Here is an 18,972-nt window from a genome sequence, read left to right as displayed (position 1 = left end):
AACCTACAAAGCCTATTGCATCTGTTTCACCATTATTTAAAAAATAAATAAAAAACATAAGTACATGACCAAACACTATGTCATGGTCAGTGATATATTTGTAATAATTTATTCCAATTATTTCATTGAAACGTATACTATACAAGCCTGACATTTATTTCTCATGAAACATAAAAGGTATATGCATAAATGATTTGGAATTTCTTTAATTTTGTAAATTATTTAATTTCATTATTATTTATTAGTGAAATATGGTATATTTACACAACGTTAAATATTATATTTAACGCGACAAAGAAATAATTATTTCTTAGTGAAATAATGAGATGCCTATATGAATTGTTCTCATGAGTTTAAATTGTGATAGTATGTTTGACTTAATAGTTAATTGATAAAACTAGTGTTTAACCCGCGCAATGCGCGGGGTCATTTTTAAACTCATATTCACTACCAACACCACTGCAAACGATATGCATAGGTGCATATCAAAATTAAGCATTTGGGAGAAAAATTTTGTCCTGCCAAGATATTTGGAATAAATTAAAACAAATACATATAGCATACTTGAGATCCAAAATGGAGGCTATGATTGTGAACATCTAAGTAAGACTAATTTAGAATGTATGAGACTAAAATTTTATGGCAAGTGAGGCCTATCAACTCTTTTTGTTTATGATTTGTCTTTTCCGCACCCATGACATAATTTTATATTTTGCTTAGTCTGGGTTCCACCAGGTCGCACCCCATTAAGCAGTTTGGTGAGATCAAACATGTTCTTATATGTTGTAATTTCGATTTTCCAATTGAAATCAATCATATGGTTAATACAATGTGATTTTTTTCCATGGAAATTAAATTATATTGGTCAATACAATCAAGTAGTCGAAATCAATTGGAAAGGTTACCACTTTTAAAAAATTGTACTTAAAATTTTATCTTCTTGAGAAATAAGAATCCTTTTTTTGGGCTTACTTGGAAGTTGGGTCTGAATTTGGGCAGTACGTGTTATGGTTGGGCTGGGCTTCATATCTACATCTAATTGCCTAACTTTTTAGTTTTTAGTTTTTACCACCATAACCAAAAGCATGTAAGACATGAACATATCTTAACATTATTACAAAAAAGTATCAACATTTCATACAGTGACATTTGGAGTTTCCTTTGATGAAATAAAGTAAGTTATGGACCCCTTGTTTTAACTTTTAAGAACTCAAAATATGACAACCACCCACAATAATAATGAACTTAAGTTATGCCATGCTAAACTCATATTCACCACCAACACCACTGCAATTTTTTTTGCATAGGTGCATCTACATTAAATTGTTGAAACAATCGATATGCATAGTATTCTCTCATTGTAACAAAATCAGTTGTTTCAAATCTGATTCAATCTACATCACTATACAAAATGCCAAGCCTAAAGCCATCCTCGCAAGGAAGGAACAATACAAAACTAACCCAACCAACCAAAATACCCAAAACTAACTCATATTTCTTAGTTCATAACCAAATCAAAGAAAAAAAAAAGCATGGTAGATATTCAAAAAAAAAAAAAAAAAAAAAAAAAAAACAATATAGAAGAGAAAAACAACGTGTGGACAAATTTTAAGGCCTCAAATGTGTTTTTTTTTTTTTTTTTTTTTTTACCGTGTGGTTAGTACAGTAAATGGACAAAATACAAAGCCCTTAAACGTTACAACGTGCAGTATTTATCTTTAAAATCAAACCCAAATACCTAAATAAAAATCAATCCAACCAATTTTCTCAAAACTAATTCATATTTCATACCTAGATATAAGAAAGAAAGGAACAAAAAAATTTACTGGTGGTAGTTCTCTCTCTATCTCCGTATCTTAGTTCCTGCATAATTTCTGGCCACCATCTCTGCTCAACATCCACTTCAGTACTGTAACATTCAATTTCAATATCTCTAACACTTATTAATCTCTAGCAATCATCTCTGGTAGAAAACAATATCTCTTACCCTCGCAATGGATATTTTGTAAATCTCCAAAGCTTATATCTTGCAAGTTGAAAACATGAGTTTCATTTTGATCATTGAAGAAAATGCAATTCCTTTTATACCCAATAAACGTTGGAATAGTCTGATTAGTTATGAACTTTGCATCCTACATAAACTTAGTTATCATAATTCCACTGCCTTACATTCAAACTTAAATAATGTAGTATATTTAAGCATATATTGTCTAAAAAAAGAATTTGACTTTAAGCAACAACACCACCAGCAATTATGCAGCTACTTAAGCCTCCAGCAGCAGCACCAACATGAGTTATGCAGCAACTTAAGTTGAGCATTATTGCCACCAATCATGAGCATTGGTTCAGCCATCATAAATCCTGAAAATCAGTCTCTTTCTGGTAAAAACCCGAACATAGAAAATCATTGCATCAAATCAAATCATTGCCTAACTCAAGGAGAATATTATGCAATAATAAATCATGACAGATCAAATTTAACCCGTGCATCAAAACTTTCCTTGTAACTTGTATATTAAAATAAAGTAAACTATTTTATTACTTAACAATATAGAATATGTTAAGAGTCATCAAGCAACACCTGTGATGTTGCTGCTGAAGTTGACTTGCTGCCATAGCTGTTATTGTTGATGTTGCCTAACATACACCTGTCCTAAGCAGTTGCATTAGAGTTAGGGAATTGTTAGTCTTTTACCATAAAAGCTGTTAACATCTGTTAGTTGCTGTTAGTTAGTTAGTTAGACAAATTGTTAGAATGCAACATATATGGCTTTACTTGGAATAGTTTTGAATACTCAAGAAAACTGGATATTAGTGGTTTGCTAGAGTGGTGATTGTAAGGACCATTGAATGAAAAAAGCAACAGTTTCTCTCCTAATCTTCTTTATTCTCTCTAAATCTTATTTCTCATTCTTGGAGGTCAGTTGCCTCGAATCAGGTATTTCTCATAGATATGAATTACATATTATGTTAAAGCTCTAAGCATAAAAGTTTATGGAAAGTAAAAGAGACAATAATAATGAATTGTTATAAAGTTAGTCTAAATGGTCTGGCAATGTGTAGTAGCTAATTTTTATTTGCACATAGGCTATTAGATTTTCTATCACACATTTCGACAAACATTTGGCATTCAAATATGCTTCAAAACACAGTTCTTATACATGGATAGGAGATGTTAGTTAATATTTAAGCAGTGGATTTACATTTTGTTGGTTAGTTTTTAACAATCTGTTGGCTATTTACCATATGATGATGGCTAAGGATTTGGCTTCCATTAGCCAAGGACATATAAAATAAATACTTACAGCAAAATTAACATCAAACAGTAACACTTTTTGGCACAAACTTGAACTGGAAAGTTTGTTTTCATCTTATACATAAAGATTTTAAACAATCCAAGGTGAAATTTTACTTTTAACTACAATAAATCAAAGGATAAGTCCCTAATGTTACCATAAGAAAAAACCAAACCAATGCATTCAAAGAAAGAGAATCAACCAATCTATTTTTTAAAAAGGGTAAAAGAATCCTAGACAATTAAGCAGGGAAAAAAAATTTTAATATAGATATATTGAAGAAGACATATTGTAATTCGAGTAGTATAAGCATCATATTTTAAATTAAAACATACATATATTGAAGATTGAAGATGCTAATTCAAATAGGAGAAGAAACAGTAAGATGATGTGGACCTTCCGTATATGTTGCAGAGAGGAGATGGGGGAAGAGCACAAACACAAACAGCAGATGCCACAGAGAGGAGATAGGGGCAGAGCATGAACCCACCTATTAGACTCAACCCTGTTAGTCCTTTATTTATTTATTTTTATCAATAAGTAATCTTCTTAGTCCTTTCCATGGTCTAAGCACCGTCAAATTTCACAGTAGTATTCATTATTAAGTTAATTGTGAAAAATGGTTCCAACAATCAATATATCATCTTGGATGACAGTGAAGTCTTAGGAAATATGCTTCAAAAATATATATAGAAGAAGGAAAAACACAGTTCTACCTTTTCACTTTGCTATTGCAGGAATTTGCAGACAGCTTCTAAACTCTATAGATTTGGTCTTTTGCTATGCATGGCAGAAAGTAGAAAATAATCTGTGGGTTACTGAAGGAGGGCATTGGAAAAGAAGCTGGGGTCTGTAAACAAACAAAGAATCAAACAAAACCCCTCAAAAATCTAGATGCTACTCTTAAAGAAGTTTATAGTCGAATTAAAATACAATAGCATGATTCTTTGATTAAACCAAGCTTGAGATAACCTATAGACTAAACATAAAACCAAAGCTTGATATAACCTAGAAACTTTAATTCAAGCCAAACACAAACAAACAAACAAAAAAAAAAAAAAAGTCTCATATTAATACAAATGGAGCATAAACTGAGAATTCTTAAAGTAGAGGACATCAAATACCAAAACTACACAATTCAAAATTTGCTAAAAACCCCTTTTTAATGCCATTGAACCAAAGGCCAACGATCCAACCATAGCAACTCAAAAACCAAAAGTAGATGAAAAGAAATATTAACAATAAATTTAGGAGAATTATGCACATCATAAAACTTAAATTATAAACAATAAAAATAAATTTTAGAATAAAAAACAACAACAGAATTTTATCAAACAATTTGTGAGCATATTACTAAAATGTATATATTGATTACTATCTTAGGCATTGCAAAGCTGATCAGTGCTGTCAATTTCAAAAACTTAGCAGTCTCAATTTTCAAAAGAGAAAAAAATACTAATCGTAATGAATTTTGTAAATGATCACTCAAAACCAAACCAATCTAATTCAAGCCAGAACTAACACAACAATAATTTAAAATGTTAAAAATTAAAAACTGGCCAAATTACCTATCAGCGGCATGCTAATGGAAGCCTGACTCAAAACCAAATCTAATTGAAATAGCTAAATCTAAACCAACCCAAACCAAGAAATTCAAACCTAAATCATATTCAATCCCCATATTTGAAAACGAAAGGGAAAAAACCAAAAACAATAACTTTACAGGTATACGGCCTGTCTCTCTGTGCCTTATGGACTCTATCTGGGTGTATGATGTTCTGGCAGAAAGACCTAAAATAAGATTGAAAAAGGAAAATAAACATTAGAAACGGAAATACCCAATGATTTCAATCCTATACTTATTTAATCTCAATGGTTTCATAAAGATTAGAAACAGAAGCACCCAAACTGAAATCAATATTTTTAGTGATTTTTGTAATCTAAAAAACAGAACAAAAGCAAATATCTAAAATTGAGATAACAAACATGTTGATAGAGAACCCAAAAACCCGAAACAGAAACGAATAAAATGTAAACATATCAACAAAAAAAAAAAAAAAACTCAATCAATAGTAACGTTTCATACCCAAATGCCAAAATCTAAAAAATGGGGAAAAAATTGTACCGGTTCCGGTTCCAACGATCTAGGTGGCAGATATATGGCCTAACAGTGTTGATGGTCCATAGATTTTTCTTGCTTGCGGTTCCGGTGGCCCAAGTCTGGCGAGGGAACGGACAATAGTCGGCCTTAAATATTTCTTCTTTCTCTTGGCGCCTACAAACTCTGCTTGGTTCTTCTACCTCCGTATCCCTTAATCAAAACCAAATCAGACCCATAATACCAATCTAAATCATAATTAACACCCAATTGATTCTCCAAATAAAAAACAAAATCCCTAATTTTTTTTTTTAATTTAAAACAAAACTTTACTAGTAGCGATTCCGTTAGTCTAATAGCGGGTGGAGTGGAGGCTTGTGGTGGTACCCCTCTCTCAATCCATGGTGCGTTAATAGTCTAACGCTTATTCTTCCTCTTCTACCAGAAAAATTCCAATCGGTCGCTTTCTCTGAACAATAATTTCTTCGTATATGGGCAGAAATCTAAGTGGGCAAATTTGCACATTGTTGCACAGAAGAAATAGAACATGGGGCAAACTGCAAAGCAGATCGGCGAGGAAGGGTTTTTCTTTTGGCCGTTTGTGTTTAACGAATGGAAACAGCGGATGCTTTTTTTTGCCTAACGTTTGGTTTTGAGTCTTATTTTTGTTATTTATAGTGAGATGCATTCAAACGGTGTAGTAGAAATAAAAGATAAAATTTTAAGATTATTGAAATGATGTTACGTGCGACTCTTTTGACTTAAAGTTATATACGTGTCAATTTTTTAAATGGTCTTTTTTCCTAACGTGGCAACACCTCCTTAAAAGCTTCTGCTATTCTAAATAGTATTAGATTAGATTGGTAACTTGTTTTCAATACATATATTTTGTAAATATGTGTAGAATTGAAATACGGAATAATGGGAGTATGGTTGAGTTGTGTTATCTCCCATACATAATTTTGCACGAATAAATTAAAATTAAGTTTAGTAATAAACATTAGTGGCACAAGAGATAATTAAGAAGCTTAGCGAATTTTCGATCTTGTGACGTGTGTTGATTACCTAAGTTTATTTTAGATCGAACGGCAAAAATTTTTGAAATGTGTGTGTAATGTCCCATTTGTGAAATTTTGTAGTGAAATGGCTTCTAAAGGTATAGTTGCTGATCTCAATAAAGGAGAGAAATTGGAAGGTGAAAATTACAATATTTGGCATCACAAAATCCAGTATATGCTGAATGAGCAAGAAGTCCTAGAGACTCTAACTCATTCGTTGAGTAAACCCGATGAAGGAAGCACTGAGCAACACCAACATGATCTTGCTGCCTATGAAAGTTGGCGCAAGAAGGATTTGTGTGCGTGCTTTACAATGCTAAGCAGTATGCACAATGACTTGATTGGTGAATTTGAGTAGTATATAACTGGAAAGCTCTAAAGCTAAGATATGAAGGAACATCAGCCACTGGACTGTGTGACTTAACAATGAAATTTGATTCATATAAGATGCGCTCTGAACATATGATGAAGCAACATCTTAGGGCGATGTCCTCCATGATTCGAGAGCTCAAATCAGCTGGAAACAATCTTACTGACGAACAACAAGTCCAGGCAGTGATTCGTTCACTACCAAGTTCATGGGAGACGATGTGTCAAAACTTGACACATAATGAGAACAACAAAACATTTGATGATGTGGCTCGTCACTTGGAACTTGATGTTGAGCGCCTTGAAGCAACCAAGCCAATTAGTTCTGTGCACATGGCTAAGACTAGCTCGCGTAAGGCATCTAGGCCTAAACGTTAGCAACCTGATTATGCTTCTGGACAAGAGAGACTTAATGGGCCACCGCCTAAGAAGGCTAAGTTTGTCAAGCGCAATACTAGAGGTAAGCGCGCAAAGAAGGACAAGTCTAAGTTGACTTGTTATAATTGCGGAAAGAAAGGACATTTTGCTCGTGAATGCACTGAGCCAAAAAAGGTAACACCTAATCCTGTATCTCACCATGTTTTTGTAACTAGTCATGTCCTTGTTGCTAATTCTGCTCCTATGTGGACTATAGACTTAGCGGCAATAGAACATGTAGCCAGAGATAGAGTGGGATTTATGGAGTACCGCCGGATTCCTGTTGGGTGTAGAGACATCAAGGTGGGAAACGAAGCTAGCATGGAGGTGCTTGGAATTGGTACCTACAAGCTAGAATTGTGAGGTGGTCGCACTCTGTTACTCCATGACATGTTATATGCTCTTGAGATCCAGAGAAACTTACTTTCCGTAGTTACTTTGTTAAGACTTGGTTTTCGGTTTATTTTTTAGAATAATTATGTTTTATTGCATTTGGGAATAGTTTATTACGGTCGTGGTTTTATTTCAAATGGTTTTTTAATTTTGAATATTGAATATTATAATAATGATAGTTCAGTTTTTTTGATTTCATCTGATAATGCTTCTGATAATTCAATTATATGGCATGCTAGGCTTGGTCATATAGGGCAAGAAAGGATGACTAGGTTAGCTAGAGAAGGCCTTATGGGCAATCTTGCTAAGGTCACTTTGTCCACATGTGAACATTCTCTTGTGGGAAAGTAAAAAAGAAAACCATTTGGAAAAGCCACAAGGGTATCTTTTCCATTGCAACTAAGACACTCTGATATATGTGGTCCAATGAATGTGAGGGCACGGCATGGAGGTTTCTACTTCATCACATTTATAGATGACTATACACGTTATGGTCATGTCTATTTGATTTCTCATAAGTCTAAGGCTTTAGATTTCTTTAGACAATACATGAGATTGGTTGAGAATCAATTAGACAAGAGCATTAAGGCTTTCAGAACTGATCGTGGGCTTGAGTATCTATCTGAGCAATTTAAGGAGCTCTGTGATGAAAAGGGAATTGCAAGGCAGTTAACGATGCCTTATACACCGCAACAAAATGGTGTGGCGGAAAGGAGAAATCGAACACTGCTAGAGATGGTTAGGTCAATGATGGCGCAAGCAAACTTACCGATTTCATATTGGGGGGATGCACTTTTGACTGCAGCCTATATACTTAACCGAGTGCCCTTTAAATCAGTATCTTCCACACCTTATGAACTATGGACCGGCAAGAAACATGAATTGAATAACTTGCGGCCATGGGGTTCAATAGGTTATGTTCACAATACTTCTCATAGACATGGGAAGTTGGGACCTAGAGGAAAGAAGTGTATCTTTATAAGATATTTTGAGCATTCCAAAGGCTATGTGTTGATAGGTGAACAACCTAATGGAAGTGTAACTGAATTGGAGTCACGTGATGTTGATTCCTTAACATAGGTGAGGTTGAAAAGAACTTGACTCTTTATGAAATGATGGATCAAGAGGTAGGCACCCCAAGTAGACTAGTAGAGGACAAGGAAGAAATTCCTAAAACTCCTAGAGACAGTGGGAGTGACTCACAACCTAGTGGGAGCATACCACTAGAAGTTGATCCACAACAACCTCAACCACGTAGAAATATTCCTCGTCGTTGTTTTGAGATTGAGAGGGAAGCTTTCATGATTGCTTCACAGGATGATGATGAGCCAAAAACTATGCAAGTGGCTCTCTCATCTTCTATTAGTGATGAGTGGATGAAAGCAATGAATCATGAAATGGAGTCTATGAGGACTAATCAGGTCTGGGATCTGGTAGACCTACCGTCAGGGCGTAAAGCAATTGGGAACAAATGGGTTTTTAAAATCAAACGCAAGGCGGATGGGTCAATAGAAAGGTATAAAGCTCGATTATTGGCAAAAGGATACACTCAAAATGAGGGTATTGACTATGAGGAAACCTTTTCTCCGGTTGTGAGGTTTGCCTCTGTTCGACTAATTCTGGCCACTATTGCAAACTTGAATTTGGAATTATACCAAATGGATGTTAAGACAGCTTTTCTCAATGGAGAACTAGATGAAGAAATCTATATGGATCAACCTATTGGCTTTGTGACCAAAGGTCAAAAGCACAAAGTGTGCAAACTTAAGCGATCCATATATGGTTTAAAGCAGTCATCTAGACAGTGTTATCTGAGATTTCATTGAGCCGTTTTATCGAATGGGTTTACGATGATCGAAGAAGATCATTGTGTCTACGTAAAACAATTCAAAGGAAGTTTCATTATTTTGTCATTGTATGTCGATGACATATTACTGGCTAGTAATGACATGGAGATGATTATTGCCACAAAAGGGTGGTTGTCCTCTAACTTCGAGATGAGGGACATGGGTGAGGCGATTATATTCTAAGGGTTAAAATCCTTAGGGATCGCTCAAAGAAACTTTTAGGTTTATCACAACAAACCTACATTAAGAAAGTTCTTGAGCGTTTCCAAATGCATAATTGCTAACCCATAGATACTCCAGTCGCAAAAAATGAGAGCTTAAGCCTTGATATATGTCCTAAGACTCAAGATGAAAAAGAAAAGATGGCTCGTGTTCCTTATGTTAATGTAGTTAGAAGCTTAATGTATGCAATGATGTGTATTTGGCCTGATATATGTTATGTTGTTGGATTAGTCAGCAGATTTCAGTCTAATCCAGGACTTGCTCATTGGAAAGCTGTCAAGAGGATATTAAGGTATCTAAAAGGGACAGCGAACTACGTCCTTTGTTATCAGGGTTTAGATTTGTGTATGATTGGCTATAGTGATGCTGATTGGGGTAGTGACCTAGATGAATGCAAATCTACATCTGGATATGCTTTCTCGCTAAATAATGGCGCCATCACTTGGAGTAGCAAGAAACAATCCTGTATAGCATTATCAACTATGGAAGCAGAGTATGTAGCATGTTCAGTAGCTGTTCAGGAAGCAGTTTGGTTGAGGAGGTTCTTTCAAAATCTTGAGGTTGTCAAAGATGCCTCGGATCTCGTTACGGTATATTGTGATAGCATGGCGGCACTTTCCTATGCTAAAGATTCTAAGTATCATGGTATAACCAAACACATTGATATACGATATCACTACATTCGAGACATAGTTGCTCACAATGAAGTGGTTCTAAAACACATTTCTACAAGCCTCATGATTGCTGATCCTCTTACAAAGCCTATAGGAAGGGATGTCTTTCAGGCTCATGTTAGGAGTTTAGGGTTACGTAGAATATAATGATATGTTGTTTTTAGTTACCATTTATTGTACTCTTTTGGGATATTTTGTTTTAAATACATATGATGTTATTCAGTTAATAGTATGTATGTTTACATACACATATACCATATGTTGAGTTCTGTGGTATGAAAGGTATGTCGATAGGCTTAGGTCGTCTCACTCACACGAGCGATCACCTCTGGCGCTTGAGTAGTGAGCAGAGATGAGACATTGTGTCATTCAATGCTTATGTAGCATATATAGATGGTTGATACAAACAGATGTCGCCTTAGTTGGTACTAAGATGAGGTTTATAATATATTTATCTTGATTAGACCGTACATGGATAGCCTATGATCCATGTAGCCTGTGGTTAGCCAAATGCGAGACCTTATTTGATGCCTGAGGTGGCAAGCGAATAAAGGACTCAAGTTAGGCGCTTAAGTAGTGACTAGACTAAGATTTGTATGGTGTATTGAGTTAAGACATACGCTCTTGCTTAAGAGAACTCCACCGTAGCATGTATTTCATACTACATGTGCTTGCTTGACCAAAAGTGGAGGTGAGAGAATAAATCCCTGCTTCTTCACCGTGTGAGTCCCATGGATCTTTCATTAAGATCCTACTTATGCCCTTGTTACTTTTGACTATGTCATGAAGTTGAGGTTTTGATGTCTGCTACTTTGGCATGTTACCTATGGCCATGTTGGATTCGGTCTAAAGGGACATTGCTGGGAAAGCGATTGGACCAAAGTTGAAGGACATGAGTGCAAAGGGAAGACTATTTTTTTTAACACATCCTTATATTTGTACTCACTGTCAACAGGTTATAGCGCTTAAGGTAGCGAAATAATCGTGAGTACATCTAGATAGTTATGATGGATCAAGCATAAGTCTGAGTATTAAACTCAAGAGGGGTTAGAGATGCTTGATTCGATGTGTTAATATATGTCTAGGGCATAACGAGACACTTTAGGGATGTTGCTATGCCGGTCTTGGTGTAAGATTTAGTATAGTGCTCCCAAATTTGTTTTTTCAAGTGTGCTCGGCGGTCACACAACCTATTTGCCAGTATGAACGCACTAAGAAACACATTGAGAGATGGATAATAAGGCCATGGCCACAGTGGATGAGTGGGAGATGTTAGAAACTGATAAGAATATGGATGGACACCCAAAGTGGGCATGTCCTTCTATATACCTCAGATTATAACATTTAGGAGTTATGGAGTAATGGTTTAGACCGTTACTCTACCCCACTAAGTCCACTATTACACTCAATATTAATGGAGTGCTGTGTATATAAACACCAAGAGTGGTACCCATTGTACAAAAAACGAATTCTACATTTCTCATAGTGTTTATAGAGTGTTGTGAGGCTCTTAGGTTGTGGGTTATGTTTGTATCACTCTAGTAGTGTGCAACACCGTCCGAGAAATGTTTTTGGTTTATGGATCATACAAACTGGAATTTAGAACGTGTTTGGATAGCTGGTCTACATGGAGGCTGGCCCTAGACAGCGTAGAATAATCTCAAAGCTCCTATGTGATCATCGGTTTAGGCCAAGAGAGGTATGTCGAAAAACCGATTACTTATATTCTGCTGCAAGTATCTATTTCTAACAATAAATATATCAGAAAATACTTTTGTGCACATTTTTTTTTTGGTTGCTAATATGTGGTAATAAAAGAATATGAGGTAACATTCAATTACAAGATGGAAGTGTAATGTAGACAAGTGGTATCTCAAGTAGGAGGTTCAATTCAACCTTTGAACATAAGGTAGTGCTGCCCTTGAGGTCAAGAAATTTTTTTTTTTTCATAATGATTCCAATAAGAATCAAACATTTCTCTTTCTGAGTAAAAGAACCATATTCATGAGGAACTTGACTTCAAACGTCATACAGACAAGACTATGTTGCATGGACATGACAGTTAGCTTACATAGCACACACACTCCCACTCCCTTCTCACTCCTTGGCCGAGCTCTTTTGTCCTTCATCTGTGCTGAGATCGGCAAGTTGACGACCACTGCTTCTTCGGTGACACCAAAGCTTCTCTCCCTTTGTCGTTTCTCTCTCTCTCTCTCTCTCTCTCTCTCTCATCATTCTTTTTTTATTTTTTATTTTTTATTTTTTTTGTTTTGCTTTAGCCCGTTGGCTTTGTGTTTAGTAGTTTACATGCTTGTTCTTAGAGGTTATATATAGTAAGTTTAGTATTTAGTATTTTTTATTTTGTGTGTCCTACTACAGTTTTTTATGCTACAATTTTTATTTATTAAAGTTAAATATTGTAGTAAATTCACTAAAATGAGTACTGACAAATCATTTGGTTTAGTTGGTTCGCTATGGAAATATGTTACTAAGTTAGAAAAAGCAAGTGGTGGTAGTGGGAATGTTGTTTTTAGATGTAACTATTGTGAAAAAGTTTTCAAGGGGTCTTATTCAAGGGTGAAGGCACACATGTTAGAACTACCTAATTATGGAATACAATCATGTGTTAAGGTTGTAGATGAGTATCGTATGGAAATGCAGCAATTAGAGGATGTGTTTGAGGAATCTTTGCAGAGGGCGAAGAAGCCTAAGCTAGTATCTTTACCCATTGATTTTGCTTGTAGTCCTAATCATACTCCTAGGGAGAGTAGTACTGATAAAAGTTAACCATTTTTTTTTCCTTCAGAAAAAAGGGGTTTGGGAATTCTCTTTTAGAGAGGCTTTTAACAATCAATGTTGAGAGCAATTAGATTCTCTTATTGCTAGGACATTTTATTTTGGTGGTTTACCCTTTCACTTTGCTAAGAACTTGTACTAGATTGAGATGATTAAATTTGCAACTAATAATAATTTACTGTGCTATATTTCTCCGGGTTACAATAAATTAAGAACAACTCTGTTGCAAAAAGAGAGGGCACATATTGAGAAGTTGTTGAAGACAATTAAAGATACTTGGAAAGAAAAAGTTATAAGCATAGTAAGTGATGGGTGCACAGATGTCCAAAAAATGCCACTTATCAATTTTATATCTACATCAGAGAAATGACCACTTTTTGTAAAATCCATTGATAATACCAAAGAGTACAAAGACGAACTTCATTTCTAAGTTGTTTCTAGAGGTCATACCTGAGGTTGGGCATCAAAATGTTGCCCGAATCAAAACTGTCAATGCATCTATTATGAAGTTTGTAGGATCTATTGTTGAAGATGAATATCCTCATATATTTTGGTCATCTTGTGTTGTGCATACCATCAATTTGGCCTTGAAGAATATATGTGTACCTAAAAACTCTTTGCAGAATGAGGTTGCATATAATGAATGCAAATTGATTGTGCAAGTTACTGATGAGGCATCTTTCATTTGTGTTTTCATCACGAATCATTCCATGAGATTAGCAAATTTAATAAACACTACCATTTGAAATTACTTTGCTGTTGTTGAAACACGATTTTCTTCAATAATCATCATGCTTGAAAGATTGCTTCAAGTAAAAAAATATCTTTAAGAGATGGTTGTTGGTGAGCAATGGATGTCATATAGAGAAGATGATTATGGAAAAGCTCAAACTGTGAGAGATTATGTTTTGAATGATTTGTAGTGGGACAAGATTGACTATATTCTGAGATTCACAAGACCTATTTATGAGATGCTTTGAGTGGCTGACATGGATGAACCTATTCTTCATAGGTTGTACGAAATATAGGATTCAATGATAGAAACTGTGAAGAAAGCAATATATCGGCATGAAGGCAAGGAAGAATATGAGGAGTCTCCATTTTATGAGGTAGTACACAGATACTCATTGATCAGTGGACTAAAAATTACACACCACTTCATATCCTAGCTCACTCCTTGAATCCTAAATAAGTTTTCTATCTTTTTAATCTCTCTCTCTCTCTCTCTCTCTCTTCCTTTTATGCATTTTGAAACAAATAAACTCATTAGTTGTACTTATTTATTTGTTTTTAACTAGGTATTATACCAATCAATGGATTGATGAAGTCAAAGGCCGCGTTGCTCCACATAAGGATTTTAAAATTTTTGAGGATAGAAACAAGTGCCTCAAAAGATTTTTTTTCCTGATATTGATGATAGAAGAAGGTGAATGTGGAGTTTGGTTTGTTTTTAGGAATTATGAGCTATGATGATGATAGCATGGAAGAAAGGTTGACCTTTGATCCATCACTTTGGTGGATTGTCAATGGGTCCAAGTTACCAATGCTTCATACCATAGCTCTAAAGCTTCTTGGATAGTCTTGTTCATCATCATGCGTTGAGAGGAATTGGAGTACATATGATTTCATCCATTGTTAAGGAGGAATAGAATTGCTCCAAATGTGCTGAAGATTTAGTGTTCATTCTAATCTTTGACTTCTTTCAAGGAGGAGGGAGGAGTACACTAAAGGAAAATCTTAGAAGTGAGACATTGGTGGAGATACTTGGGATGAGCCATTTGGAGGACCTAGGTTGCTTGAGAGTGCAAATCTCACACTAGACGAGCCAGAGATGAAGATAAGTCTTGTTGAGAATGATGACTATGGTGATGACGATGATGTTGTTGTTTTGTGATCATCTTGAAAGTTTAAAGCTTGGTTTTCTTTTATATTTTTAGTTTGATGTCCAATGTAGTCTATTTAAACTTTTGGTTTGTACTTTAAACATTTTATGGGTGTAATTGTACTACTTTGAATGTTAGTTTACTTATTTTTTATTTTTACTTAATTTAAATTCTAGACATAAACATATTTTATGTCTAAAAATATTAAAAAATACCTAAATATAAATATTAATTAATTGCCGTACCCACGCCGTGTTGTACTCTTATTTTTTAAAAATTGACTAACCCATGTACCTGTACCTGTGTCGTACTCATGCTCATGTCCGCATCTGTGCAACATATAGACAGGAATGCCAAGAATATGTGCCAAATCCCTTTTCACACCTCATTTCAAGCATCATTTCTAGTCTTTATAGAAAGAGAGAAATATTTTTGACAAATTAATATCTCAACTTAATCACATAAACTCATAAAATGCTACGAAATACTTGAAGCACAAAGGTTGGAATCAGGCAAAAAAAGAGAGGATATTTTGAATTTAGATAGTAGCCAGTATATATTACAGAAATCTGGAATAATCGTTAATTGAAGACCTCATAGCCTGCTAAGTCAATTTGAAAGAAAATTACAATTTCATCCACTTACTAATAGCAACCGCAGTCTCCCATCTTAGAGACGATTCCATCCATTCTGGTTCGTTCAACAAATTAACGCCTTTGCACATCTCAGGATGAACTTGAAGATCATTCTTAACAGCGAAATGATAAAGAGAATTATGTAAATCAAAAGCACAAGAAGAATCAAAGAAACCAAAGCAATAATTGGTAAGAGCGTCAATTGCCTAAGTTCTTGTCTAACCTTTTCTGGGATCATCAAGATGAATGCCAGTACATAGGTAATGCCCAAGGATATGAGAGTGGTACACATGGCAAGTGTCAAGATGACCATAAAAAATATATTCTTAAGAGGAAATCCACTAATAAGCAAAAAGATGACACTGAGAGATGCAGTAAAGGTAATGGAGTTGCTTACTAAGAAAGAAAGGAACAAGTGTTGATAATTGACATGGAAGTCTAACACCCAAGTTCTAGCGTCACATGTTGTATTGCGGCATGCCTGAGTTAGCCAAACTCCATTGGGGGGACTGAGCGCAGGTTGGTAAGTCATCGTTGCAATCACAGTGGCCACCACCATTAATGCACCACGCAGCTCTTGTATCCAATTACTCTTATGTTTCAAGGACCTTTGCTTGCTTAATTGTGTTGGTTTCCCTGATTCATGGTGACCAATCATGTTTGCTGATGGTGGGGGAAGATTATTTTGGTTATTTGCTCTTTCAACACCAGCATCCATTAAAATGTTTTGAAGGGTGAATCGTTTGAAATCTTTTGGACTACGCTCTAAGACATCTAAAGCTGTAAAACCCATCCAATTTAGAGCATTTGCTTCTTCTTTCACTTTGGAAACCGAAAGCAAGAATTTTACGATCTGCAAGAAATTGTAACATTACAGTTTTAAGCATGTTTTTTTTTTTTTTTCCTATAAGAAACACAAGCTAGCAAAAACGCTACATATAAAAAAAAAAAAAAAAAAAAAAAAAAAAATCCCAATAGCATATAAACTCACAATTCACAAACACTCATATGTGCTTAATAAAAATGTAAATATTAGGAGATAATCAACATATATATATATATATATAGACACACATAAAATGTTGTCTAAGATTATTAGTGCCTAAGTTACCTAGTTGTAAAGAGACAACACTCCCTTTGGGTGGGTTTGGGCCTTAAGTGTACGTTTTTAGACCTCTTAATACAAGTTATTTAATCTAGTTATTTAGCCAAGTAATAACTTAGGTAAATTATTCAATTTTAGGTTAACAAATTTAAATCATATCATGTAAATAATGCGAAAATATAAAGAACACAACGATATGATAACCAAAGAAAACCTAATCGGTAAACAACCTAAGGAAGATTTAATCTAACTATCCTTAAGGTAAAAAATAGATTCACTATGAAATAATTGAAGTTTGTACAATAAGACTTAGACTTCTAATTTTCTATTGCTACATCGAGAAGAAAACTTACTATCACGACCACGTGACAGCTCCGAGTCCATAGACTACTTCTTTCCTTAATCTACTGCAACTACAAGTTCTCCTACTTGTGGCTTTGAGACCCTATTCAAAGGTTTCAGATCTTCTTTAAGTTCTTTAAGCAACAATTGAAGCAACTAGCAAGTTCTTGATGTAAATCTTGATCTTGATAGTTCAATGTGTGCATGAAGGTAAACACCTCTAAATCTCACAAAAGATTCAACACACAACACTCTACATACTTCTAAAATGTAGTTAGAGTTTTTCATTTTATACTTGAAGTAAAATACAAAACTCTACACGTCAAACGGGCTTGGGCTGAATTAAAATTGCTGTAGAAAAATAAATCTGCACGTGGTTCGATCGATCGAGCCTAATTTTCGATCGATCGAGCTTTGCAGATTTTGTCTAATAAATTCTACAATCACTCGATTCCAATTTTACAAATACATACACTTTGAGCAATCCTAAACCTAAATTCTAGGTTTTGATTATGGTTTGCCAACATAATACAAATTAAAGTTCTAATACATTTAGTTTCTAAAGTCTTAGAACCTAACATTAAGGCTTATATATAAAAGAAATAAAGACAAACCTCAATTTGCTTTAGCATCACCGCTATATGCAAGATAGTGTTGCCACCGTCATGGTCTTTGGAATTAAGAAATTCCCCGTCATCTTTCACGGTTTCCTCCAATAGTTTCAGAGTCTCCAATTGGTTATACTTAACACATAAGTGCAAAACAGTCTCTCCCCCATCAAATACAACTCGAGTTAAATCATGCTTTGCAAAGATCAATGCCTTCACAATCTCAACTTTTCCTCTCATGGCCGCATAGTGAAGAGGAGTTCTTCCATCTTGATCACAAACCAGACATGCATCTTCATTTGCACGTAACAGTGCATGGACGATTTCTACATGACCATTAGCAGAAGCCAAGTGAAGTGGACAACGTTTATGGAAGTCCAAATCCATAGCCAATTGAGGTTTTAGAGCTAGAAGAGCTCTAGTAAAATCAACGTGGCCAAGCAAAGCTGATATGTGTAATGGAGTTTCATTGAAAGGGGTCAATGAAATTTTATGAAGGATGTGTGGATCTTTCTGGATCAATCTGTGCAACGTGACCATACACCCTTTTTCTGATGCTTCATGGAGTTCTGTTATATTATCATCTTCCATCTTTATTTCCATTTTCCTCTCCAAATATTTTGTGACTATATAGTCTACCTAGAGTAGAATTATGATATAAATAAATGTAACTAGTCCTAACAGGGATATTCTTATGTACTGGAGTCGTTGGACGATGCAATTTCATGGTCAATTGCATATCAAGGTTTTCAGACCCGGACCGTTCATTGAACCGTAAAAGGGAGAGGTTCAAGGGTTTTGAGATTGGACCGAGGTCGAACCGTGATGACGTCATAATTAATTTAATAATTATTTTAAATATATATAAAAACATTAAATTAATAAAAAAATAGAAAAATTAACTAAAATAGTCTAATTCATTTAGAAAAGCTTATTTCTAAAAAATACATAAAACTTACAAAAATATAGTACACAATTACACATTGTTACACACTAGACAAAAAAAACTCCTTCCCATAAAAAATGCATGAAAGAAACAAGTCACTAGACAAATAAACTTTTCAAATGTAACATCCTTTCCACAAGTTAATTGAACCATAATACAAAAACTGATCCCTAAAACATCCTAATCCCACATTCACTTTTCCTTTTCAACTTTCCACAGAACCTACTCATTATGCAACAGACCCCAAAAAAAAAAAAATAATAAAACTAAATAATTAACTTGT

At 34.8% G+C, this 18,972-nt stretch overlaps 1 protein-coding gene and 1 long non-coding RNA gene across 8 annotated transcripts; both read right to left on the bottom strand.

Annotated features, from left to right (window-relative positions):
* Window positions 1-2,034: 2,034 nt before the first annotated feature.
* LOC115983584 lies at window positions 2,035-6,153 on the bottom strand. 7 transcript variants are annotated; one of them, XR_004090105.1, is made up of 7 exons: window positions 5,728-6,149; window positions 5,422-5,607; window positions 5,020-5,087; window positions 4,013-4,146; window positions 3,693-3,786; window positions 2,582-2,648; window positions 2,035-2,361 (listed from the first exon to the last, which is right to left on the bottom strand). It is a non-coding gene; the product is annotated as an uncharacterized LOC115983584 (long non-coding RNA). The 7 variants fall into 7 exon arrangements; XR_004090107.1 differs by having other exon boundaries at window positions 5,782-6,149; XR_004090104.1 differs by having other exon boundaries at window positions 2,582-2,653; window positions 3,632-3,786; window positions 5,422-6,153.
* A 9,525-nt stretch (window positions 6,154-15,678) lies between these two features.
* LOC115986144 (ankyrin repeat-containing protein BDA1-like) lies at window positions 15,679-18,365 on the bottom strand. Its single transcript, XM_031108999.1, has 3 exons — window positions 17,750-18,365; window positions 15,864-16,541; window positions 15,679-15,801 (listed from the first exon to the last, which is right to left on the bottom strand). The coding sequence occupies exons 1-3, from the start codon at window positions 18,344-18,346 to the stop codon at window positions 15,679-15,681; spliced, it is 1,398 nt and encodes a 465-aa protein (XP_030964859.1). The 5' UTR covers window positions 18,347-18,365.
* Window positions 18,366-18,972: the final 607 nt, after the last annotated feature.

The sequence above is a fragment of the Quercus lobata genome, chromosome 4 (genome assembly GCF_001633185.2).
Source record: "Quercus lobata isolate SW786 chromosome 4, ValleyOak3.0 Primary Assembly, whole genome shotgun sequence".
In the NCBI taxonomy this organism is placed as follows: Eukaryota; Viridiplantae; Streptophyta; class Magnoliopsida; order Fagales; family Fagaceae; genus Quercus; species Quercus lobata.
Note: the sequence above shows the minus strand (reverse complement) of the source record. Positions and strands in the feature narration are given on the sequence as shown.

Excerpts from the sequence above, each read along its gene's own strand:
- LOC115986144 (XM_031108999.1), bottom strand. The coding sequence starts at position 18,346 with ATGGAAATAAAGATGGAAGATGATAATATAACAGAACTCCATGAAGCA. Across the intron at positions 16,542-17,749 it reads TGATGCTAAAGCAAATTGAG|ATCGTAAAATTCTTGCTTTC; the intron begins GTTTGTCTTTAT and ends AATTTCTTGCAG. Across the intron at positions 15,802-15,863 it reads TCTTACCAATTATTGCTTTG|AATGATCTTCAAGTTCATCC; the intron begins GTTTCTTTGATT and ends TTCGCTGTTAAG.